General features: G+C 34.6%; 1 protein-coding gene across 2 annotated transcripts; it reads left to right on the top strand.

Annotated features, from left to right (window-relative positions):
* Positions 1-128: 128 nt before the first annotated feature.
* On the top strand, positions 129-22,485 carry mospd2 (motile sperm domain containing 2). Of its 2 annotated transcripts, none has more exons than XM_059500708.1 (15): positions 129-312; positions 401-458; positions 1,582-1,737; positions 3,088-3,174; positions 4,155-4,309; positions 7,014-7,074; positions 7,364-7,402; positions 7,499-7,623; positions 8,380-8,556; positions 14,473-14,588; positions 16,801-16,894; positions 18,204-18,300; positions 19,282-19,411; positions 20,501-20,603; positions 22,163-22,485. In XM_059500708.1, exons 1-15 carry the CDS (start codon positions 280-282, stop codon positions 22,292-22,294), a joined length of 1,563 nt encoding a protein of 520 aa, XP_059356691.1. In that variant the 5' UTR covers positions 129-279; the 3' UTR covers positions 22,295-22,485. The 2 variants fall into 2 exon arrangements, with proteins under 2 accessions (XP_059356691.1, XP_059356692.1); XM_059500709.1 differs by having other exon boundaries at positions 8,380-8,454.
* Positions 22,486-27,589: the final 5,104 nt, after the last annotated feature.

The raw sequence follows: 27,589 nt of genomic DNA on the forward strand, positions 1-27,589 counted from the left end.
GAGTTTCTTAAAGGAACAGTCCTGCAGTTCAATCAGTGTTTCACAAATACGCGATCTTGTGAGAAGATATCACTGCTTTTAGACTCTGCACATGATGCAGTTATTTGCTTACAATTGCCAGAGCGTATCAGAGGAACTTTATCTCGCAGTGAGAGCGCGTTCAAAGGTTTGTTTGACATGTCAGAGCCAACATGGGCGTCATCATGTGCTCAGTTTCACGGAGTGTGCGGTCGGCTCCATTGTTGATCGCGCCACTGCTGGCTCACAGTGTGCTCTATCATGGCGGAGGCAGGACAGGCGGAATCAGAGCAGGTAATCAGACCGCTGAACAAAAGAAGCGTTACATGCTATATTCTCATTTGAAATGGATTCATAATTACTATTTTTCGCTCTCCACAAGGAAATCGAGAGCAAGATCGAAGAAACGCGGCAGAGGTTTAAAAGCGAGTATGTTGGAGGTGAGTTAGCAGTAACGTTACGCTAAGTTCACAAATGTTGTGATCTTCATGATAACATTCATTCTCATCCCATAATTGAACGATAATATTAAATATTAGAGCATCAACAGTGACTTAAGACTTTTATGGATCGTGTGAAGGTACATTACGACAGCTGATGTTTAATATTTGAGATCACAGCTGTCAGAAAACCTTCACAATTCATGTTTTAATAATCAGGTTGTTTTTTGCTGTTTTAAAATAAGTAAATAGCAGTAAGTGCATAGTTTAGCCTTACAGTCTGTGTATAAATGGTTTTATGATATTTTCCTGGACTGAGTTTGAAATCCCACTCTCATATACTGCTTTTAATTATTTCCTGATACTTATATGTTAGCGCTGTCAAACGATTAATCGTATCCAAAATAAAAGTTTATGTTTACACAATATATGTAATTTATATATATCTATATATATATATGTATATGTTCACATATTTATATTAATATATATTTATATATAAATATATTTCATATATAAACAACATATTTTTCTGAAATATATGTATGCGTGTATATATATATATATATATATATATATATATATATAAACAGTAAACATTATGTACAGAAAAACTTAATTAATCGATTGACAGCGCATACATATATATATATACACACACACACACGCAAATATAAAATATATACTTGTGCAATATATATGTGTGTACTTTGTATATGTATTATGTCTGTATAAATATACACACATACAGTAAATATTTAGAAAAAATGTACATGTATTTAAATATATTTATATTCATATCATTTATATTATATATACATATTTCATATTAAAAAAATCTGAAATATATACATGCATGTGTGTCTAAATATATATATATATGAATATATTTAGTGTACACATTATGTATACAAAAACTTATTTTGGATTCGATTAATCGATTGACAGCACATACTTATATATATATATATATATACACACACACACACAAATAAAAAATATATACTTATGCATATACTGTATGTTATGAAAAGATGTTGGAACTGACAGTTATTACGAGAACTATTATTGTTAGTCTGTCTCTAATTCAAACCCTGCATTGCGTTTATTAACAATCTCGCAGAGTCCCAAGACAAATATGACAGCAGAGACGTGGAGAGACTCTTCAAAGATGACGCTCTGGTTGAAGGCTACCTCACATGGAGACAGTTTGTTGTGGAAGACACCTTAAAGATGATCGACGAGAGCTTACAGTGGAGGAAAGAGTTTACCCTGAATGGTGCGTATGTACAGTATGTGGCCTTGATGCTTGAGCTTGTTCCCAGAAGAGACTGAAATGAGGAAGTTACTCACATGCATATCAAACCGCTGTACCATAGATCTGGGGAAAACATGACTAGGTCACATGTGCCAAAAAGAAAATGAAACTTGTTTTAGGACTATCATAGGATTTTTTTTTTTTTGCTTTTCACCCAAGAGTTCTCATTCATTTATCTGGACAAATGTTAAAACTTTATTTTTGTAAAAAAAAAAAAAAAAAAAAAAAAAAAAAAAATAATAATAACTTTTTTAATAATTAAAAAAAATGTTTTTTTTTTTACCATATTACAATAAAATGGTAACATTTAAAAATTTTTTTAAATAAGAAAAAAATCACTGTTATTCTCAACTGTCATTTCTTACTGTAATACAATTTTTACCATATTACAGTAAAAATTATAACTTTTTGAAAAAAAGTAGTATTTTTTTAAAATAAGCAAAAATCTTCATTGTTCTCAAGAGTGATTTTCATTACCGTAGTACAATTTTTACCATATTATAGTAAAAATTATTATAACCTTTTGACCAAAAAAGTAATAATTTTTATCACCATTATTCTCAACTGTGATTGTCATTACTATGGTACATTTTTACTGTATTACAGTAAAAAAAAGCCATTTTAAATTTTTTTTTTTTATTTAGTACAGTTTTTTTTCGCATTGCAGTAAAAATATTGTATGTATTAAATGTATTCAAATCAGCATAAAATGTATTTTTGAATTATGACCCGGGCATGTTCTTGAAAAATTACACTTTTTAAACGATTAGACGATGCAGTTAATGATCAAAGTTAAGTATTGAAGCTGTAATTATTTGGTCCTGTATTACTGGTTTATATTTATTATTTATTTATTTATTTTTTGGATCACAGCATGGTCATGAGTAAATAGTGGATCATTTCTATGTTCTCCGTCGGCGTTTTACAGTACTAAAGATTTAAAGCTTTCATTGACTGATCATAGCTGTTTATAAGAAAGAAGCTTTGTGTTCCAGAGAAATGATTCCTGAGCTTTTCTTTCTAACGAAGAGCTTTATTGCATGTTGTTATAATCCTCCTCTTGTCTGTGCTTCATCCTTACAAGCTTCAGTGTGTTAATTCAATCATTTCAGCTGATGTGTTCAACAGAAGAGCTTTTAAACAGTAAGCAAACCGAGTCAGTGCTGAGCTTCTCTTATCAAATGTGTCATCAGGTTCTGAAGGAAAGTGTGACGATCGTTCACAGAGTTGCAACCTGATACTGTTGTGATGATTCAGGAAGAAAATGTGATGAATGAGTGCTATTTTATTTTTGTTTTCTTCTTCCTGTAGACCTCACCGAGAGCAGTATTCCCAGATGGATGTTTGAGAGCGGAGCAGTTTTCCTTCATGGATACGACAAAGAAGGAAACAAACTCTGTAGGTGGAGTTCAGATGTTAAAAACTATGTGTATTTCAATAGAAATATTATATATGCTTTTAAATAGTGCTAATTTAGTAAAAGATGTGTGGAAACATGCCTTGATTATGGAAACATTTACCCAAAATTTTAGTATACTCTACTCAACTACAGTGACTTTGTTTGAAATAACTGTTCCTCTAATTGGAAAGAAACTTTAAAAAAAAAAAAAAAAAAAAAAAAAAAAAACTTTTTAAACCAGATCAGAAAACAAATACATCAATAGAAGTACATTTTTAATATAAAAACAATATTAATAAATATTTTATGATATATTATAATAATTATTAATAATTATATATATATATATATTTTTTTTTTTTTGATCCGTTACTTTATCAATTTATTTATTTGATCTCAATATATTTAATAAATAATATTTATATACATATATAATAATAGCAATATTATTATTACCTCAATACATTAATATTACTATTTTAAAACAAATGCACTGCAACATGTAATTTATATAATGTATTTATTTAATAATTAAATTATTTGATATAGTTTATAATTTGGATAGTAATGGTATATTTATTTAAGTTTACTTATATTTATTTAGTAATCTTTTAATATAGTAATTTTTTGCTGGAAAACTGCAGTTTCTTTCACAGCAGGATTTCAAACACATGCTAAATCCAGTGAAATTCTGTTATTATCTGTCTTGAGAAATGTTGGATATTATGCAAATGTGAAAATAAAGCTTAACTGGCATACCTTGCATTCCCAAATGTATGTTAAACTCTCAGCACAATGTGATTTACTGTAAACAGAGATGCTCAAAACTAATTCTTTAGCTGTATTATCCTTAAATTCTAGTCTAAATGAAGTACAGTACTATGCTATAGTGATTTTCTTGCTTGCACTGAATTTCCCCTGAAGAATCAGTAAATGATATCCATCTGAAACTCTCTCTGTCTGTGTGTTTCAAATGCAGTCTGGTTCAGAGTGAAGCTGCACATTAAAGATGCCAAGATGATATTGGATAAGAAGCGGTATGTGGCCTTCTGGTTGGAGCGCTACGCCAAACGTGAGCCTGGGATGCCGCTGACGGTCGTGTTCGACATGTCTGAGTCTGGACTCAGTAATATAGTAAGCTCTTTGCTTTACTCTGCACGCTTAGAAATGTTGCTCAAGATCGTTCTAAAACATTTCAACTGGTTGACAATGCCATATAATCAACGGCTGATATTGTATGATAATATAAATGTCAAACTGTGATTCTGCTGTACCAATTATACTTACTACTTTAATAATTAAATTAAAGGCACTTCATCTCTTTTGGATGCATTTTATTCACTGGGTTGATTATAAATATCTTATATAACATTCTATGCATATTAATATATTAAACAAATTATTTTATATGTGTAGTGTGTATATATATATATATATATATATATATATATATATATATATGCACCCAGTTGTGCTCATAAGTTTTCATACCCCTTGCAGAATGTGCAAAATGTTTTATTTAGTGCTGTCCTGAAAAAGCTCCACGAGACAAAATAAGAACTGAATTTATAAAAATGACTCCATTCAAAAGTTTACATACCCTTGAATCTTAATACTATGTAATTTGCTGGATGATCCATGACTGTTTTTATATTTAGTGATAGTTGTTCATGAGTCCTGCATTGGTCCTAAACAGTTCAACTGCCTGCTGTTCTTCAGAAAAATCCCCAGCTCCTGCACAGTTTTTGGTTGGTTTTCCAGCACCTTCTGCATATTTGAACCCTTTCCAACATTGACTATATGATTTCGAAATCTTTTAACACTGAGGACAACTGAGGGACTCAGTGAAAACTTACTGATGTTCAAGAAGGCCACACAATGGATTTAGAGACGGGTCATTTTATAAATTCAGTTATTATTTTGTCTTGTGGAGTATATGTAAACATCTGTTATGTAAAATAGCTTACTCGGGACAGCACTAAATAAAAAATAACATGCAATTTTCATGATCCCTCTTATTTTGTTTCAATTAGAAACATTTTGCACATTCTGCAAGGGGTATGTAAACTTATGAGCACAACAGTATATGTATACAGTAAATATATATATATTTTTTCATTAGTTTTAGTATTTTTCTTTCAAGGTCACCAGAGTGCGTTTGTTCTGATTAGTCTTGGGCCATTATTGTCCCTATGGCAGATATTTTAAGGTCATTAGCTGTTTGAGTCGAAGGTGCAGAGGGACAGACGCCGCTCACTGGTTTAACACTTTGCAGATTTACGTGGCCTTTAAATCCCTTTGGTCAATCCAACTCGCTCACTTAATCCGAAAGAATTTCCCCTCAAACTGCAATCTCCTCGTCTCATGTTTCTACAGAAGAAATTCAAGGAGTTTAATGCTGCCGGAAGGCCAAAGCCTCAGCCTAATCAAACCTAATGCCAGTTTTATGTGGAGGAATTAGAGTGTGCTTTAATTTGCTCTCTTTAATGCTTATCTTATATGACTGTAAATTGGTCGTTCGGGTTTATAAAATGAAGGACAGTCAAGTAAGGTGTCTTTACTGTGGAGATGTGCTTTGATCGGATATATTTGAATTTAAATAGAATGATTTTGAGGTTTAATAATTTGATTTCTGTTTAAAAGTTAACATGAGTCCCTTTATTTATATAAATATATATATATATATATATATATATATATCTGTATCTGTATCTGTAGTGATTTATTAGGAGCCAAGCAGTGAATGTTATGTTGAAATCCCAATAATGGTTTGGAGGAATTTTATGAAATTTGGCACATTTATTGCAAAGGGTTTAAACATTAATTGCACCAATTTTAGGATCTCTGCCTTAAAACCTTCTAGCGCCACCATCAGCTCAATATATGACTCAGAAACTTATAACTATAGAAACCTCTAGAAAATCATATCTGGCTACCTAAATCTGCTGATTTCATGGGTTAAAGTGCAAATTGTGATTACAGCTCCTGTATACATTTCACTTTATGAATAATTATTGGGGAATATCTTCAGATAAACACAGTAAAACCTTGTTTGTTCTCCTCCATTTACAACAGTGACCATGTCAGGAATTCTAGGTTTTCAAATAAATATTGTTTTCTTGTAACAAACTTTCATTGAAAAGTACTGTTGTTGCTCCCAGGAGTCAATCTGGAGAGCAAATGTAAGTGTCAACAGTAAATTAAGCTAAAGGTTACTTGGGCGTTCAGTAAAGAATTGCACAATTGAATGATTAACCAGTTGTAGTACAGTCTAGTAGTGTTCAGGCTGATCAGTATGTGTGGGCATGAAGTGCTGGTTCAGCAGTCTTGTCTTGTGTACTGTTAAATTTGACACCCATTGGTGAGCTTTAACAGTTAGTTAACCAATGGATTTACAGCAGCTTTACAGATGAACTTGAGGCAACGGTTTAGTCTTGAAGTGGGTCAGTAAAGTGACATACATTCAAACATTCTAAACAACTAAACTAAATTAAAAAAATAATAATCTTTATATATGAAATACTTTGGTTGTAAGGTATATTTTTATGTAATCCATGCAAATAAAATGCTGTACAAATGAAAAGCCTTTAAGTTATTTTATTTAGAACTTAAATGAACCCCAAAATGTTTTTTGTTCCAGTCTTTTTTTAATTTCACATGAAAATAACAAAGGAGTCTTGCCAACGTCTAGCCAGGCAAATTTTCTGTGGTATAAATGGTATAGTGAAACCTCCTAACAGCTGATGTTTTTACTGTCTCACAGTATATACTTCCTCATATCATCCAGTTTTATGAATTCTAGCAATTTAGATTTCTTTCCCATGTTTGTCTCTTCTAGGACATGGACTTTGTGAAGTATATTATTAACTGCTTCAAAGTGTACTATCCAAAGTTTCTTTGTGAGTATATTCAGTTTTTTAAACCTTGTATTATAGCAGGATTCTCAAACTTTTTGAAAAGCCAATTAAAATAAATCAACAAAACAAAAAATAAAGGTGACATTGTATTATTTATGACATCAGAGAACTGTGTACATGCACATGAATTCTAGAAATATTAATTTAAGATCTCAGACTTCAAGTAAATATTTAAGCTCCGAGGCGTTTGGCTGACAAAACGTTTGGGAATCATTGTATTATAGAAATGTATTTCACATCTTTGTTGAAACATCTTTGTTTTGTTGTTCAGCCAAAATGATCATGTACGAGATGCCTTGGATCATGAATGGTAAGTTGAGATTGGCTCAGGAGAATCTAAACAGATCTTTGTAATGATGTCTGGTCCAGCAGTTTATTTGTCATCATCTTTTCTTGTGTGTGGCAGCTGCCTGGAAGATAGTGAAGACGTGGCTGGGCCCCGAAGCTATCAGTAAGCTCAAGTTTGTCACCAAGAGTGACATCCAGACATATGTCGGCCCCGAGCACCTTCCACCACACATGGGAGGAACGGTACAGACAATTAAGAGTTACTTGATCTTAATTAAATGTGGCTTGAAGTTTAAATAATAGATGTACTTTAATCAAATATATTTAAATGAAAATGGAATGGAAGTTATTATCATTTGATTTCTGTACACCAGTTAAGGGATGCTTCTATTTTAATGCTTGATTTCTTTGAGCTTTATGTTGCATCATCAGCAATATGTGTTGTGTTGAAACCCTGTTTCGAAGAACATCATGAAATTTGGCACATTTCTTGCAAAGGGTCTGAACTTTAGTCTCTCTAATTTTAGGGTCTTTGTCTAAATTGATGTAGCATCACCATCAGTTCAAATTAAGCTTTTTGTATGATTTTAACTACAAAATTGATTGTGAATTAAGCTATTTCTAATGTTGAAACCCCAAGAGCCACATGGAGAAATGGTGTGAAATTTGGCACATTTATTGCTAAGGGTCTAAACATAAAGCACACCAAATTTAGAGTATCTGCCTAAAACCCTCTAGCGCCACCATCAGCACAAATGGCAAATGACTTTGTATAATCGTAACTTTTGAATTTAGAAAGATAAATCTTGCCTGGCAACATAAGCATGACTTAGTATCTCACAGCATTTTATGTTGATGATGTGGTTTAAAGAGCTTAGTTGTGCTATATGTTTCAATGTAATTCTGATTTTTGAGGTAATAAATGTAATACAGAACAAAAATATAATAAATTGCATGATTGCAAAGATTTGTTAATATTCTTTTGTTTTTTCTTGACAGGACCAATTTAAATACAGTTATCCGCCTCTGCCGGACGATGATTTCCAGTCCCCAATCTGTGAAAATGGTCCAATCGTCAGCGAAGATGAGAGTGACATCAAAGATATCGAATCTGAGTCCAAAGAGACTCTCGAATCCAGTTTCAATTCAGAGCTATCAATCAAAACCCCCAAGAAGGTATACCACATTTCTTCTTGTTCATACGCTGCGTTCTGTCTAATCTGTGTTTCCTTTTTCACAAATCCAGGTCACATTTCCCCAAAAATCAAAAAAAGTTATATTTTGCTAAATCTTTTACAGTGCATTTTTTTGAATCCCAGTTATTAGAATTAGACAAGAAAATGTCTTTAAACCCATAAAGCCTAAAAGTTTCTAAGGCCTCCAAATGATCAACATGATCAAACGTTTCTGATAAACCTGTTGCACACAGTCTACTCCAAGCCTTCTGTCATCTGATTGATAGTTGATTTATTTGTTAAATATATATCAAGGAAAAGCTCCTTTAGTGTAATTGTACACTATAAGCGTAATAAACGTATTTCCCAATCGGCACTGGATTGCATTGCCAAAAAAAAGAAAAAACAATTTTTCTGACTGTTATTTCATATGTCAGACTTTAGAGAGTTAATTCTCATGAAAATAGTGCAAAAATATGAGTGACCCTGAAAATACTTAATTTTCCCAATGCAAAATATAATTTTTTTTTCTTTTGATTTTGAAATGTGACCCAGACATGTTCTTGATCGTTGTGGCGAGATTAACTCCTCAACACCTGTTACTTGAGTTACTGCACAATCTTGGTTTCCAACAATGATTCATTTCTTACTTTGGAATCATTTCAGTTTGTCAATAATTATTTTACTTTTGACTATGCATCTGAGCTTCTGAATCAATGTTCTTTGACCACTGTGATTTGAAATCAAAGCATGCTGATGCTGCACCTCAAAGCTTTTGCTGTAGTGATATGACCGAGACTTTTATACTGAAGCTCCTCTTTCCCTGTCATCTCTCTTGCTCTCTTTTGGCTTCTTTATTAGTGAGATGATAATCATTATGTGATCAGGGTAACATCAGGTGAATAGAGTTCTAGCAAAGACTAGAGCTGGACGATATTTCCAGAAGAATTCTAACATAAACAAAAATTTGATGAATGTAAACAAGGGTATTTAGTATATTTACTAAAACATAAAGAACAAGAGAGTTCAGTGAACATTTCTGCATGATGATGCAAAGGAATCATTTCATATATTTTACTGATTCACTGAAGCAGACCGTTTGAACTGATTCACAGAAATGAATCAAACTTGCCAACACAACTTTTCTAATGAAATTGAAATGAGAGACGCTATTAAAACTAAATCTGTCTGAACACTTTCACGCACTGAAAAATGTGTATATTCATTTTGTAAATACTTGCGAAAATACTTGTGGCAATTAACACATTTATTTTAAACGTGATTTTTTTTAGTAGAATTTTTAACCTTGTAATAAAATAACTACAACTAAAACTGAAATAAAAAATTATAAATGTCTGTTTGAACACCACAAATTTGATGCAAGTTTTATTTTATAATTATTTGTTAGACATAGTCCAGTAATCTTTGTTTTATTTATAAAAAAAATAAAAAAATAAAAAATAAAATATAAAAAATATTTAAAAAACAAAAACAAATTTCAGCTAGTTCACCAAGGCAACATTTCTCGATTTTGTTTAATGTAACAATGTAATACAATAACTGCAACTAAAACTGAAATATAAAATAATAAACATCTGTTTGAACACTCTTTCATTGTAAATTTGATTAAAGATTTATTTTGTAATTATTTGTGAAAATAATGTAAGTAGTATTTTAGATTAGTAGCATCAAAAATAATTTATTTTCTTTGTAAAACATAGTCCAGTAATCTTTGTTTTATTTAAAACTTTTGTACAATGTACTCATAAAACAATCAACAATCTTTAGGAAATTTAATGCTCAGATTAAAATCACCACGATATTCCCAACAGGATTATTATAGTTAACTAAGATAATATATATGTATATATTTCTATATGTTGTATTTCCGCTAGACTTCCAATGCACCATTTCTCCCTGTCATTGATTTTAACCTTCATTGTGCTGTTGAGGGTCATTGTCTCTCTGATCTCATCAACTAATCAGACGTTTCACAGTCTTGTGATCTGGCAGTGTTTGTGTTGATCGATGTTAGATATGCTAATTCTGTTGATGAACTCACGAGCGTCTCATTGTTCGCTCTGATTCATCACGTGACTCTCAAACGCTCAGCATGAGCTTCCAGGTTCTAGATTGATTTGGCATGAGATGAAGCGCTTGTAAGCTTTCATTTGGGATCCTGAGATCCTTTTCCAATGTTCGGTCACCATCGAGCGCGAGTTGAGTAAAAATCCCATTCGTTCTCCACAGAGCAACTGATTCAAATCAGAGTTTTTCAATGTGATTCATTTGGTTTATTTGATTCATCTCGAATCTTCTCAAGTCCTGTGGAGAAAATGAACGGGGAAAGAAACTCAAAGTTGCGCTCGGTTTTTCTCGTGCATGTTTTTCTCATGTCCCTCTCTGTCTGTCTGTCTTGAAACAAGGACTGGTAAGACATTGTAAGAGGTTTCTACATCCTCAAGTGCCTGCGGTTTCCAGAGCCAAACCAGATCCATCCCATGTGTCCATTCCATTTCAACAGCACCGAACGACACGCTTCATCTAGATTCCCAGTTTCAGTGGCATTTCATATGATTTTAATGCATATTTGGTTGATATTTTTAACAAATCACCGTCTGGTTACGGGGTGTAAATGAAGACGTTATATTAGCAGTTTTATTTGATTATTATCTTTGTGTTGTCATTGTGTCAAACTCCTCTGGACTCTTACACACTAGAGATTACTGTTGTTGGGAATCTAGAACCAGTTCTTGAGCTTCTGCATTCCTCAAGTGTGTTTAGATAAACAGTACAAAAATGCTGAGTGTTTCCTGCATCGCTACTGAATCTAAATAAGTGGTTTTATATGAGATTTGAGTCTGATGTTGGGTCATTTTGACCTGGACGGGATTTTCTTTTATCTAAAAATCAGAATTAAACTTTCTGACTTTGCTCAAATAGATTTTTCCCTCCTTGTCACACGTTTGGTATTTCCTGGTCAAAAAAGGATTGGCCTACAAATAATTGATTATAAAACTATCATTATACAAAGTTATCACCAAATAATTGCTTTTCTCCGCACTTGATTTTGATTGGCTCCACCTCAGCAGGTTACCCAAATATTGTATTCAATCTTTTTGTCAACTTCAATTCAATTAGCACAGGTTGTGTTTCTTTCTGGAACTTATTAATCGTAGGCCTCACTGATCTGAACTCCATTTCTGAGCCAAAAAACAAAAAAATCCACAAATACGTTTTTTTTTTTCACTCTAAAACTGAGGTGCATAAAATCAGATTAATATGGTTTATTATCAGCCAGTTCTAAAAAGAAATCCAAAACTTCTGTTGATTGAAAGAAAACCAGTTGTTAAAAAGATTGAATCCATTATTATGTCATAATATCACATAGTTAAAGATACATTAAGCAAAGATCTAATTTCATGAGTTGTACTTCAGTTCAAAAGTACTAAAAGAATAAAGATGTAGATGAGTTTGTTTCTTCATCTGATTTGGAGAAATGTAGCACTGCATCAGTGTCTCATCAATGGATGGGTGCCGTCAGAATGAGAGTCCAAACAGCTGATAAAAACATCACAATAATCCACAGCACTCCAGTCCATCAGGAGAAGACAAAAGATGAAACTAATCCAGCATTAAGATGTCTATAATCCATAATAAAACTTCCTCCAGTGAAAAAGTGTTCTGGTCTGAAACAGGAGAGAAATCTGTTATTGTGGATTATAGACTTATAGAGGTATTTGAGTTAAAAACATCTTAATGCTGGATTTGTTTCATCTTTCGTCTTCTCCAGATGTTAACTGATGGACTGGAGTGCTGTGGATTATTGTGATGTTTTTATCAGACTCTCATTCTGACGGCACCCATTCACTGCAGAGCATCCATTGATGAGACACTGATGCAATGCTGCATTTCTACAAATCTGATGAAGAAACAAACACATCCTAATCTCTGATGACATGAGAGTGAGCACGACTAATTTAAAATTTTAGGTGAACTATTTCTTTAAAGAGCCAGAATTGGTCAATTTCCTGAGATTTATAGATCTCTAGTGAATCCATTGATTCCAAGGCAGTAAAGAAGAAAGGCTGGGGTTTGCATGACTTTAACTCTTTCAGAACACGACTGGTTTCAGGCTGATCCGATTTGGTGTAATGCACAACCTCAGCTGCTTCTTCTTCTCCTTCTTCTTCTAGTGTGTAGTAGTCCCGAGAGCGTATAGAGGAACTAATGTAGACCACTGTCATATGATTGTTTTCAATATCAGCATTACGACCTTTACACCATTTATAACACTCTTGAGTTATTTAGACCCACTGTTGAATGGTTTGTTTTACTCTAACGCTCCATCAAAATGAAATTTTTCCACATTTACATTTCCCCATTTAAAATCTAATCATTTGATTTTGAATAACAATGTTATTAACAACGTGGACTGTGATTCATTACTGTATGCTTTTAATGATGGATATATAATACAATGTAATTTGTTTAATCACAAATGCTCAATTAACTAATGAATAGACACTAATGATTGACTGACGTAATGTTAAATGTAATCAAATGTGAAGGACATTTCATGTAATCTGGTTCAAAACTGTGATTTTTTTCAGCTGTTCAATTGACATTTCCAGTCAAAACTGTGAATAAAGTCCAGAACATTTCAAACCTGCCTCTTGAGTTTAATGAGCACATTAATTAACACGCAGCTTCTGTTCGATTGTAGCGGCCAATGTCGCCGTGACCTTTGACCTTGACCCCTGACCCACATCCTCTCCTTCATTTTCAGCACGTGTGCGTTTGCGCCAGACTTTCGCTTCAACTTTGCTTCCACTTCTGCACAAAGCAAGCATGTGTTCAGCAGTTCTCCAGTGCGTCTGGCGGCTTGCCACTGAATGAAGTGGATAAAAGTTCCTGCTTTGGTTAAAATGGGAAATCCCAACCTGATGATTTCAGTGTTTATTCATGTGTTGAGGGCTCAAGTTCACAGTGACTCTTTGTTCTGACTTTCTTTCCCATTTTTGATGCCATTTTTTCCCATTGGCTGCTGCTAATTTCTATATAGTTGAAGCCTGCTTGACTTAGTTGCATTTCAGTCACCATAAAATAGCCAATTCTCATTGAAAAAAAAACAAAGTCCTTTTGGTTTTATCATCTTCAAAAACCCTTTGACAGTTCTAATTCTGTTCTTTGTTGCAATATATTTTATCCTACAGGTTGATAAATCTTTAAAAATGTCATTATTATTCATATTTTTCCGCTGCAACGTTCATGCCACGTTCTTTCTATGCTGTGTGGTATCCGCTTGTCTATATTGGAGCATTTTAACTGGTTAATAACCCCAGAATGATGCCTAATGTTGTACTTTCCCATTTTTTTTGCAATCATTTGTCATACAGGTTCTTGAAAATCGTAGAAATCTCCATTTTTGTTCAGGAACATTCATACAACGTTCACGCAACTTTCCTTCTACGCTGCATTTATCAGTTCATTGATTTTGGAGCATTTAAACAAGTTTGTGAGCACCAAATCAGACCTGATGTTGTTCTTTCCAGTTCATTGCCATTCATTTGTCATACAGGTTGTCAATCTGAAAATATCTCCTTTTTTGAGCAGCGATGTTTATGCAACATTCACGCGACATTCGTTCTATACTTTACAGTATTTATAACACAAAATCGGACCTGATGCAGTGCTTTCCCATTTATTGCATTTATTTAATTTTTTTATCATGCATGTTGTTAATCTTAAAATAAGTTAATTGTTGTGCAGCAACATTCAGTGTGCCCTGCATGCATCAGTTTGCTGATATTAGAGCGTTTGAATGGGTTTGTGAGCACACAATCACACCTGATATCATGCTTTTCCATTATAAAAATCCTAACAGCATCATGATGATCTGAAATGTGTTTTGCAGGTGAATTTCCATGAAGACGGTCAGAAGTCTGAAGATCTGGACCGAGGAGAACCTGGACGACTGAGAGGAGCTAGAAAACCTACCACCACATTCAAGGGCACATTACTGGACATCAGGTAAACCACTGCACTCCTGAAGTACAGCCAAGAAGACATACACTTTTTCACTAAAGGAAGTATCATACTAAATAGTTTTCAATTATATGTACCAATATACTAATACACAGTCATAAACGGCAATATTTCCCTTCAGATACTTACTAAATATAAACAATTTTTCTATGAAAATTTCTGAGTAATGGTGTATCATTGAATCAGAGTTGACTCTGACCGTTTGAACTGATTCACAGAAATGAATTGAACTAGTTTACATTAAATAGTGTTTGTTCATGTAATCGCAAAAACACATTATACAACTATATGGTATAAATACAGTTACTGGTCAAAATAATTAATTGGTGTGCTTTTGAAAGAAGTCTCTTCTGCTCAGCAAGGCTGCATTTATTTGATCAAAAATACAGTTAAAATTGTGAAATATTAATACAGTTTAAAACAGCTGTTTTCTTTGTGAATATCATTTATAGTGTAATTCATTTCTATGATGCACATTCTTCAGAAATCATTCTGATATGATGATTTGCTGCTCAAGAAACATTTCTGATTATTATCAATGTTGAAAACCGTTGTGCTGCATTATATTTCTGTGGAAACATGCATTTTATTTTTCAGCATACAGAACAGCATTTGTTTGAAATTGAAATCTTTTGTCAAATTATAAATGTCTTTATTTTTTGTATAGCATGATAAACTTTTCAAGAACATTAAAAAGTGTCTGGAAATAAACGTAGAGCATGTCTCTTCTAACTGGCTGTCATGAATGAAGGCTGCACAGTTATTTCCCTGCATGCATTAATTATAGTTCAGCTGCTGCATCAAACAAATGCATTCATGCAAAGCTCCTTTTGTTCAGTTTTCTTGCCAAATGTTCAAATCCAAGACCTTCATCCTTTTGCACAAGATGGTTCAACTCTTCCTACTGGGTGCGTTGTAATTCCTGATGATGATTGTAAGGAATGGTTCATGCTAAAAATGAAAGGCCTCAGCTTTGATCTTTCTAATGGATGCTTTTCCCACAATCCACTGGGAGCCATGACTGACATTGTGACAGATGGATGTCATTTGAGGCCGACTGCGGTTCATGCAGCACGTGATTCATGTCAAATAAATATACAATAACAATACATGTGCCTATTAGAGCTGGCTGAGATATTGAGTGTTCACTAATATGTGATGATTCATTTAGGTGATTCAGTTCAAACTGTGAAATTCAGTGAATCGATTCAGAACTCTGGAACAATGATTCATTTGCATCATCTCCCAACGTTTAATCTCCATTTGTCAGTTTTCATCTCACAATGCTTTCAGAATATATATTGCTGTTTATGAGTGTTAAATTGGTGCATATGAATAAAAAGTATTTAATTTAACTACATTAGTTAAGAACTAAGATGCTAACTTCTTAATTTCAACATTACATTATTAAAATCAAATCTGTGTTCGTTAACATAATCAATGCACTGTGAACCAAAACGATGAACAAATAGAACATTAATGAAAGTGCATAAATGCTAATATATTGTTAGTATTTAAAATAATTGTATTAATTAAAATAATTAAAGGCTTGAAAAAAATAAAGTAAATATTAAATGAAAAACTTTAACTGCCTTGGAAGCTAACGGAAATAATAAATAAAGTAAAAAAAAATCTAATTAACTAGAAATAAGAAACTAAAACTTAAATAAAGATTAAATTGGAGTGAATTTAGTTTGTTTTTTGTAAGCCTGCACAAAAATAACACTAAAAATCAAATATTAAATAAATATAAATTCTATTAAAAAATCTAAATATTACTTAAAACTATAATAAAACAAATAATACTGGTTCATTGTTCGTTCACATTAATTGATGCATTTATTAATGCTAACAAATGAGTGTTACAAAAAAATATAATTAAATAAAGTGAAAACATGCATTGTGAACTAGATTTTTACTGTACTTTATTTCTAACGTGAAACACTATGAATGTACTTTATTACGAAGGGTTCTGATTAAAATGATGAATCCTGTATTTCTGAGTCCACGCATAAATTGAAGATGATTATATGTTTTGTTATCTCTATGTCCCATATGCACACACACATTGATGATCTGCTGTACAGTGCTGGGCTCAGCAGTTCTCTGTGTGTGAACGTGTCTCAGTGATGTCTCAGGATGTGGTAATCTGGTTGTGTGTGTGTGTGAGAATCACACGTGTGTTGTGTTGTTTCAGTCCATCAGAAGAGCTCCGATTCGGTGCTAAAGAATCAGAGAAGAAGTGTTTGATCATCCTCAACAACGTCACCAAAAACCAGGTGGCCTTTAAGGTGAGATGTCAGCAGATCACTGGAATGATGAATAAAGCTGCAATCTGTGACGGATATTCAACCTCATCTTTTTTTGTTGTTGTTTGCCAAGACCTAATGTAGAAGCCCTATGAAAAGTTTTTTTGTCCCAAATTCCGTTGTATTTTTTCTTTTTTTTTTTCTGAAAACATTATCATTATTATTATTTTGCCTTGAAAAAAATTTTCTGAATTTTTTTTTCTTTCTAGATTTCTTTTTTCCTCCAGAATTCTGGTAAAATTTTTAGTAATCGAAAAGTTTCTGACCAATTTAAATCATGAAGGTCATACCATTATTAAAAGTTTAACTAAACATATTTTTAGGGCCATATGAAATAGGTTTTATTTTTTCTCCGATTCTTCTCTTCTTTGGTTGTAGTGGAGTCCTTTGAGCTTCTTACAGTCCTACTTTTAAGTGAAAGTGTATTGACCCAAATTCCATGTTATTCTGTAAAGTCCATTTTTCTGATCCGACTGTGTGTGTATGTTTTCTGATCAGACGGTGCGTGTGCATGTTTTCTGATCAGACGGTGCGTGTGCATGTTTTCTGATCAGACGGTGCGTGTGCATGTTTTCTGATCAGACGGTGCGTGTGCATGTTTTCTGATCAGACGGTGCGTGTGCATGTTTTCTGATCAGACGGCGCGTGTGCATGTTTTCTGATCAGACGGCGCGTGTGCATGTTTTCTGATCAGACGGCGCGTGTGCATGTTTTCTGATCAGACGGCGCGTGTGCATGTTTTCTGATCAGACGGCGCGTGTGCATGTTTTCTGATCTGACGGCGCGTGTGCATGTTTTCTGATCTGACGGCGCGTGTGCATGTTTTCTGATCAGACGGTGCGTGTGCATGTTTTCTGATCAGACGGTGCGTGTGCATGTTTTCTGATCAGACGGTGCGTGTGCATGTTTTCTGATCAGACGGCGCGTGTGCATGTTTTCTGATCTGACGGCGCGTGTGCATGTTTTCTGATCTGACGGCGCGTGTGCATGTTTTCTGATCAGACGGCGCGTGTGCATGTTTTCTGATCAGACGGCGCGTGTGCATGTTTTCTGATCTGACGGCGCGTGTGCATGTTTTCTGATCAGACGGCGCGTGTGCATGTTTTCTGATCTGACGGCGCGTGTGCATGTTTTCTGATCTGACGGCGCGTGTGCATGTTTTCTGATCAGACGGCGCGTGTGCATGTTTTCTGATCAGACGTCGCGTGTGCATGTTTTCGGTCTCATACCTCTCTACAGATGGTTGTATTGGCTGGAGCTGGAGTGGTCTGATCATGTGTTGTGTGTTCAGGTGCGGACGACGGCTCCAGAGAAGTACCGTGTGAAGCCCAGTAACAGCAGCTGTGAGCCCGGAGCCAGCGTGGACATTGTGGTCTCACTTCATGGAGGTAAAGAGCAGCCACATCTCACTTACTGCAAATATCGGAAAAGACAGTGTGTTTACATGTCATGTGACCATACGGTTGCTGCGATAGACTTTATTTTATTTGACCTCCAGGTGTATGCCGTGTCTCCAGGCTTTCTTATTCATTTTGTTAATAAACATTCAATGTTTCTTATTTGTTTGGTTTCACAGTGTTTTGTTTTGTGTATCTTCGTGTAACCTAAGTAATTTATTTTATTAGGCATATATTCTAATTTGTGTTGTTAATACAGCATCAAACGCACAGAACTTTTATTTTGTTGTTGATTGAATTGATTCAACGCTGAATTGGCGCTAATTTGAAAGTGAAAGTAAAATGTGCATGGCGCTTTTTCAAGCTTTTTAAAACTGAAGGAAACGAGGGCAAATGCAAACAACCCTCCCCATGTATATATATTGTTCTCACTTTCGTTCGATTACAATTTTTAATCGAATTAATTACATATGTCGATAAATTGATTTGCAAATTAAATTCGACAAAATACCCGCAAAACATTATTTTGAAGCTATTTTTGTTAAATGAGACCGTATCAAGTAGACATTACAGATTATAGCTTCAGAACGAAAGATTTTATTTGATTCCACAAAACATTTATTTCACAAATGTTTAGGCTACAATGGCCCAACATAAACTATGGAACATAAAAGAAGATCATTTGAAAAACACATTTTTTCTTCGTTCATGCAATTGAAATGTAGTTATAATCTACAATTCTATCTAATTCTAAATCTATCATTCTGACCCATTCAGGTCAGATTATATATATATATATATATATATATATATATATACAATTTTTTTTTTTTTTTTTTTTTTTTGCGTTTAAGGGTTTCGGCTGACAGAAAGGTTTGTGAATCCCTGTATTTTGGCATGTGTTATATATATATATATATATATATATGTGTGTGTGTGTGTGTGTGTGTGTGTGTGTGTGTGTGTGTGTAGGCTACCAGGCGTCTCCTCAGGACAGGTTTCTAGTGATGGCAGCAGAGATGGAGAGCAGCGCTGGAGCCAGTGTCTCGGAGCTTGCTCGGTTCTGGAAGGAGGTTTCTAAAGCTAAAGTCATGGAGCACAGGTGACGTCTCTCACACACACTGCATTCTGGGAACACCGGCTCTCGCTCACAAATACAGCACAACATCTGCATATGTATGCTTTCACAAACAAATCCGGATTCATCAATGTCTTTCATTCAAAACTATTAATGTGGATTTCCAAAACAAAAATTGCAGTGATATTTATTTGATGTGGCGCTCATTAAATACTCAAAATTAGTTAACATTATAAGGTTAACAAATGCATGTACATATATAAATACAAATAATTAGAGCTGCACAATTTGGGGGGAAAATTTAATTGCAATTTTTCATATAATGCAGTTAAACATCATTTCGGCACAATTTGGCCAAAGTCATATATCATACATCATATATCAATATGGCTATAAAATATTATCAAAAATAAAATCATATTATTAAATCATTAAAAATAAAAATTTAAAAAATAAAGAAAAAAGGTATGAGAAAATATAATAATCCCATTATTATTGTTGTTATTATTATTATTGAATATATAAAAATGACAAAAGTAAATATAAATAAATATTCTGGTTATAATTTAAGTGTAAAATAAAATATTTAAAGAAAAATTAAAGAACCGCATTATTAGTGAATTATTTATATTTATTATTATTAAATAAAAATAAAAATTAGAACAATATTAGTTACATTTTACCATCAAATAAGATTTAGGAAAAATATAATGTAAAAACTTTATTAAAAATAATTACAAAACAAAAATAAGTATTATGTAAATAAGTATTAATAAGAATACTTCAATGTAAAAAAAGTTTAAGAAAATAGTTTTTTATTTATTTTTTCCTATTATAACTGTAAAGTTACACTACAAATATTTATGTCTTGGATTCTTAATTTTCATGTGAAGCCATTGAATATTATTTGGACAGAAAGCCAGAAGAGGATTGTTGATGATCGCTTCATTACAAGTTAAACGCAGATGTAAGTTCCCTGAAGACGAGCCGCTGGTGTGTGAATGAACACAGTGCTGCGCTTCAGTATTCAGACGGATGACTCTGAGATGTGAAGAGTGTTTGAGAGGAGCTGGAGCGGTGTTATCTGACTCTAATCAGCCGTTGTGTCCTCAGGCTGCGCTGTCACCTGCTCGAGAGCCCCAAGTCTATTCTGAGCAACTGGTCTGAGAGTCCATCAGTGACGACGAGCAGCGAGCACCAGGACCTGCAGAGCACGGTGAGACACACACACACACACACACACACATGAGATAGAGGTTTAACAGGAGTGTTTGACTGGTGTCTCAGACCAGAGGAAAGATACAATTACATTCATGCATTTAGCAGATGCTTTTATCAGAAGTGACTTACAGAGCCTTCAGGATATACATTCTTTTACCAGTATGTGTGTCCCCTGGGAACTGAACCCATGACCTTTTACGCTGCTAACGCAATGCTCTACCACTGAGCCACAGGAACACTACAAGATAACATTCAACATGCATTTTAAAGTGTTTATTTGATTGCACTTTCTGAACATTAAATAAAGCCAGCTTAAAAAAAAAAAATGGTAAATGCATTTCTGGATTTCTCTTTATCACTTCATAAATTATAGAAGCATATTTCTGACATAACTAAAGATGAAATTAAAAATATAAAAATTTTTATTGGATCTCACATTTCTGATTTTTTTTATATATATATCTATTTTAAAATAAAGGCTTTTTTTTTTAGGAAAAAAAGTGATTTCAAATGTTAAAAAGTAATAGCATTAATAATGATAATAATAATTAAGTAAATAAAAAAATGTACTGAAATATTTATATATATTTTGTACTTTTTTATTTACATGTTTTATGTAAATAAAAACATTTAAAGAAATTTCTAAAATATTTCACTATTAAAATACAATATTGATTATTATTATTATTATTAAATTTAAAAATTTTTTAAAAAATCCATTAAAACAAAAATAAGAAATACTGTTATATTTCATTGTAGAAAAAAGACAAAAAAATGAGAATTGAAGTAAATGTAATGCTCTTTCTCTATTTGCATCTGTAGATGTGTTACAATTCACATCTTAAAGGACATTTTCTCGAAACAAGTTTCTTTCTCCACTTCAGCAGCACTTACTTTAAAACTTTACAGTTTTATTCCTGTCTGTAGAAGAATTGATTCCTAACTTCATAGTGGAAATGTTATTTAAGCCACAGAATATAAAAAATAAAATAAAAAAATCTTTCTTGCTTTCTTGCAGTTCTAAGAACAGTGAGATATAAACTCATAATTGTGAGGAAAAACAAGTCAGAGTTGAGATTAAAAAAACGAAAGAAAAAAAACAACCTCAACACTTCGTGGTAGAACAAAGTTTCCATAATTCTCTCAAAAAAAAAAATCAAGCAAGAATTCTGAACCTGGCTGTATGAAATCTTCTGGAAATGCATGCAAATGAGTGCATACTTAATTAGATGAGCCTAATTTGCATATTTAAATAACATTTCCTTAAATGCAAAATGTTACTGTTTTAACCCCCGGTCTCACAGACAAGACTTAAGACTAGTCTCAGACTAAAATGCAAGTCTGAGCTGTTTCAGTTTGCACTGAATGCTCTTATATAACATATGATTGTCTTTGTTTTGTCTCGAGCTACACTCCAGTAATGTGTGTTTCTTTCAAAGGCATGTGTATACAAATGTCCTAACTGAGCTGTGGTGTAACCCCGGTTCAGTCTGAGCTCTGTCAGTGATGTCCGGTGTTCCTCTGATTGTTAAAGCGTGAGTCTTCTGTCCTCAGCTGATGCGTGTGCTGGCCACAAACTCTTGTCTGGAGCAGAAGCTGGACGCGTGTGTGTGGACACAGAAGGTGCTGGTGCTCATGGTGTCGTTTCTGCTGGCCCTCGCGTCCTACTCGTTCTGGACCTCGTGAAGATCCCACACACAGACGTCCAATCACCGGCTTTTATCACAATACACCACGCAGTAATTTATCACCACCGTGCAGAGCTCTTATAAGATCATGCACATGTAATTAACTCACTCTGATTTTAATATTATATATATATAGTATTTTATAAAAGTATGAATGTGTGACCAATAAAACAACACTTTTGCTATGCATCGCTGTGTGCTTTCATGACTGAATCGATCGGTTATTACAAAAACTACAGTTTAGAATAAATTGCAGAAGTATGTTTAATGCCTTACTTGAGGTCAAAATCACTGTTATTAAAAATTTTAAAATAAAAAAATATGTTGTGATTAATCAATTCACTATCATCCAAGATTAGTTTGTTTCTTCATCAGATTTGGAGAAGTGTAGCATTGCATCAGTGTCTCATCAATGGATGCTCTGCAGTGAATGGGTGCCGTCAGAATGAGAGTCTGATAAAAACATCTTAATGCTGGATTTGTTTCATCTTTTGTCTTCTCCAGATGTTAACTGATGGACTGGAGTGCTGTGGATTATTGTGATGTTTTTATCAGACTCTCATTCTGACGGCACCCATTCACTGCAGAGCATCCATTGATGAGACACTGATGCAGTGATACATTTCTCCAAATCTGATGAAGAAACAAACTCATCCTAATCTTTGATTATCTGAGAGTGAGGACAAATGTTAAGGCAAAAAAACTGCTTTTAATTGTGTTTTATTTACTTTGTGTTTGATTATGGACGGATGAATCGTGTCGAGCTGATCATGATATAACGTGTGTGAGATGAAGATTAGAGTGAAGACGGATCACTAATGTTCACATGATCCCACACTGATGACTCTCTGGAGCACAACAGATAAAGCAGGAGAGATCAGAGCAACAATAACAGCGTCTGACATGAGTCTGCTTTAAGTGAGGTCACATCAGGGGTGAACAACAGTCACACAGAGAGACTGAATTTAGTGTTTCATTGATTTAATGACTCCGATTCAAACTCTGATCTTTTGTATTAGCGTGACTGGATTCTCATTAGCAACAATGTGGTAAAGTGAGCTATTTAAGAGGGAACTGGCTCATTATAATAAAAGAGGAATAAATTCAGTTTTGACACTAGATACAGAAACATGTTTTACTGTTAGAGTTTAGATTCATATTTCCCGGGGGGGGGAATTATTCATTTTTTATTTCAGTTTGAGTTATTTTGGTAAAATCAAGTTAAACTAAATGAAAATCTGTCTCTGTGCGCGCGCGTGTGTGTGTGTGTCTGTCTCTGTGTGCGTGCGTGCGTGTGTGTGTGTGTCTGTCTCTGTGTGCGTGCGTGCTAGCGTGTGTGTGTGTGTGTCTGTCTCTGTGCGCGCGCGCGTGTGTGTGTGTGTGTGTGTGTCTGTCTCTGTGTGCGTGCGTGTGTGTGTGTGTGTCTGTCTCTGTGCGCGCGCGTGTGTGTGTGTCTGTCTCTGTGTGCGTGCGTGCGCGTGTGTGTGTGTGTCTGTCTCTGTGCGCGCGCGCGCGCGCGTGTGTGTGTGTGTGTGTGTGTGTGTGTGTGTGTGTGTGTGCCTCTGTGTGCGTGCGTGTGTGTCTGTCTCTGTGCGCGCGCGCGCGTGTGTGTGTGTGTGTGTGTCTGTCTCTGTGTGCGTGCGTGTGTGTCTGTCTCTGTGTGCGTTTGCGTGTGCGTGTGTGTGTGTGTGTGTGTGTGTGTGTGGTCTCACACTGACACCTGCTGCTGCAGAGGAGCATCACACCAGCCTCAGGATCAATCCACTGATATATGACAGAGATAGATCTATAGATCAGTGGATCACACACACATCACTGTTCTGTAGCTCAAATGGGTGACATTTTTAAACAAGTATTGTCTTATGCTAAAACAAACCATTTATACTTAAAAAAAAAAAAAAAAAAACATTGTAAAACGTGACCCTGCAGCACAAAAGCAGTCATCAGTATCACAGGTATATCTGGAGCAATAGATAACAATACACTGTATGGGTCAAAATTATACATTTTATAGAAATAAATAAATTTCTTACTGTACATATATCAAACCTTCATTTTTGATTAGCAATATGCATTGCTAAGAATTCATCTGAACAATTTTAAAGATTATTTTCTCAATATTTATTTATTTTTTTCATCCTCAGATTCCAGATTTTCAAAAAGTTGTATCTTGAACAAATATTTTCCTCCAAACAAACCACACATCAGTGGAGAGGTGATTTATTCAGCTATCAGATGATGTATATATATATATATATATATTTAATCGACCTTTATGACTGATTTTGTGCTCCAGGGACACATATAGTATAACTAACATAATAAAAAAAAGAAAAAATAATAATAAAAAACATGGATTTATACTTTAAAATAAAAAAATAACAATCCAACAAATCTACACTGAAATAAGGATCCTAGCAATGGCACAAAAAATAGATTTAACTTAAACCAATTAAATGTTACCAATTAAAAAAATAAACAAAATTATATATATATATATAATATTACAACATATTATATTATATTATATTACATTATATTAGACTCAGATATATAAACACACACTCACTCTCAGTGTCTCTGAACAGAGAGAAAGCGCTCACCTGTACACCTGCAGAAGAGGAAGAGCTGAGGAACTACTTCCTGTAGCATCTGTGTCACACATGGACAGAAACACACACACACACTTCTGCTTTTATCTGATCAAAAATGCAATTTAACTTGTGAAATATTATAGTTTAAGATAAATTATTTCTGTGATCAAGTCTATATTTTCAGCATCATTCCTCCAGTCTTCAGTGTCACATGATCTTCAGAAATCATGAAAATATGATGATTTACTGCTCAGGAAACATTTCTGATTATTATCAATGTTGAACACAGTTGTGCTGCACGATATTTCTGTGGAAACTGTGATGCATTTTATTTCTCAGGATTCACAGATGAACAGAAAGTTCATGAGAGACACTATCACTCCAGCTCCCTCTGCACGACTCTCTATATTTACTGGACTTCAGTGTGTTTTATTGTTTCTGCTGCTGGTTTATTACAGTAATGAGCCACTCAAGACCTGTGCATTTATCAGACGCTTTTATACAAAGAGATTTATTGTTTTAGTGTATTTCTATTGGATTTGGACATGATATTTGGTTATGTAATAAAAATGATAAATACCAGATCAGTCCTATATGATGGTTGTTCTGAATTCACACGAGATGCCTTTTACCTTATTTATATGTGAAAATTAATGAACATCAACTCAAGCCAGTGTAATCAATTTAAAGAAATGAACTCATATTTTCAACTTCATCGTGATAAAAGAAACAAACTGTGGTTTGCACCAGGGTCATTGTAACTAAGAAAATTATTGGCATACAGTCGTGGCAAAAAGTTTTGATAATTACATAAATATTGGAAATTGGAAAAGTTGCTGCTTAAGTTTTTATAATAGCAATTTGCATATACTCCAGAATGTTATGAAGAGTGATCAGATGAATTGCATAGTCCTTCTTTGCCATGAAAATTAACTTAATCCCAAAAAAACCTTTCCACTGCATTTTATTGCTGTCATTAAAGGACCTGCTGAGATCATTTCAGTAATCGTCTTGTGCTCGTCAACATTCTCACCTGAGTTAACAAGGCTGGAGATCATTATGTCAGGCTGATTGGGTTAGAATGGCAGACTTGACATGTTAAAAGGAGGGTGATGCTTGAAATCATTGTTCTTCCATTGTTAACCATGGTGACCTGCAAAGAAACGTGTGCAGCCATCATTGCGTTGCATAAAAATGGCTTCACAGGCAAGGATATTGTGGCTACTAAGATTGCACCTAAATCAACAATTTATAGGATCATCAAGAACTTCAAGGAAAGAGGTTCAATTCTTGTAAAGAAGGCTTCAGGGCGTCCAAGAAAGTCCAGCAAGTGCCAGGATCGTCTCCTAAAGAGGATTCAGCTGCGGGATCGGAGTGCCACCAGTGCAGAGCTTGCTCAGGAATGGCAGCAGGCAGGTGTGAGCGCATCTGCACGCACAGTGAGGACAAGACTTTTGGAAGATGGCCTGGTGTCAAGAAGGGCAGCAAAGAAGCCACTTCTCTCCAAAAAAAAACATCAGGGACAGATTGATCTTCTGCAGAACGTATAGTGAATGGACTGTTGAGGACTGGGGCAAAGTCATATTCTCCGATGAAGCCCCTTTCCGATTGTTTGGGGCATCTGGAAAAAGGCTTGTCCGGAGAAGAAAAGGTGAGTGCTACCATCAGTCCTGTGTCATGCCAACAGTAAAGCATCCTGACACCATTCATGTGTGGGGTTGCTCCTCATCCAAGGGAGTGGGCTCACTCACAATTCTGCCCAAAAACACAGCCATGAATAAAGAATGGTACCAAAACACCCTCCAACAGCAACTTCTTCCAACAATCCAACAACAGTTTGGTGAAGAACAATGCATTTTCCAGCACGATGGAGCACCGTGCCATAAGGCAAAAGTGATAACTAAGTGGCTCGGGGACCAGAATGTTGAAATTTTGGGTCCATGGCCTGGAAACTCCCCAGATCTTAATCCCATTGAGAACTTGTGGTCAATCCTCAAGAGGCGGGTGGACAAACAAAAACCCAGTAGTTCTGACAAACTCCAAGAAGTGATTATGAAAGAATGGGTTGCTATCAGTCAGGATTTGGCCCAGAAGTTGATTGAGAGCATGCCCAGTTGAATTGCAGAGGTCCTGAAAAAGAAGGGCCAACACTGCAAATACTGACTCTTTGCATAAATGTCATGTAATTATTGATAAAAGCCTTTGAAACGTATGAAGTGCTTGTAATTATATTTCAGTACATCACAGAAACAACTGAAACAAAGATCTAAAAGCAGTTTAGCAGCAAAATTTTTGAAAACTAATATTTATGTAATTCTCAAAACTTTTGGCCACGACTGTACACACACATTCTTTCACACACGCGCGCGCGCACACATTCACTCACTCACTCTCTGCCGCACACGCGCGCACACACACTCTTTCTCTCTCCCGCACACACACACACACACACACAAACACTTTCTCTCTCTCTCCCCCACACACACACACACACACACACACAAACACTTTCTCTCTCTCTCCCCCACACACACGCAAGCACACACACACACTTTCTCCCCCCCCCCCCCCCCACACACACACAAACACTTTCTCTCTCTCTCCCCCACACACACGCAAGCACACACACACACACACACTTTCTCTCTCTCTCTCCCCCACACACACGCAAGCACACACACACACACACACACACTCTT

This window comes from Carassius carassius, chromosome 19, assembly GCF_963082965.1.
Source record: "Carassius carassius chromosome 19, fCarCar2.1, whole genome shotgun sequence".
NCBI lineage: Eukaryota > Metazoa > Chordata > Actinopteri > Cypriniformes > Cyprinidae > Carassius > Carassius carassius.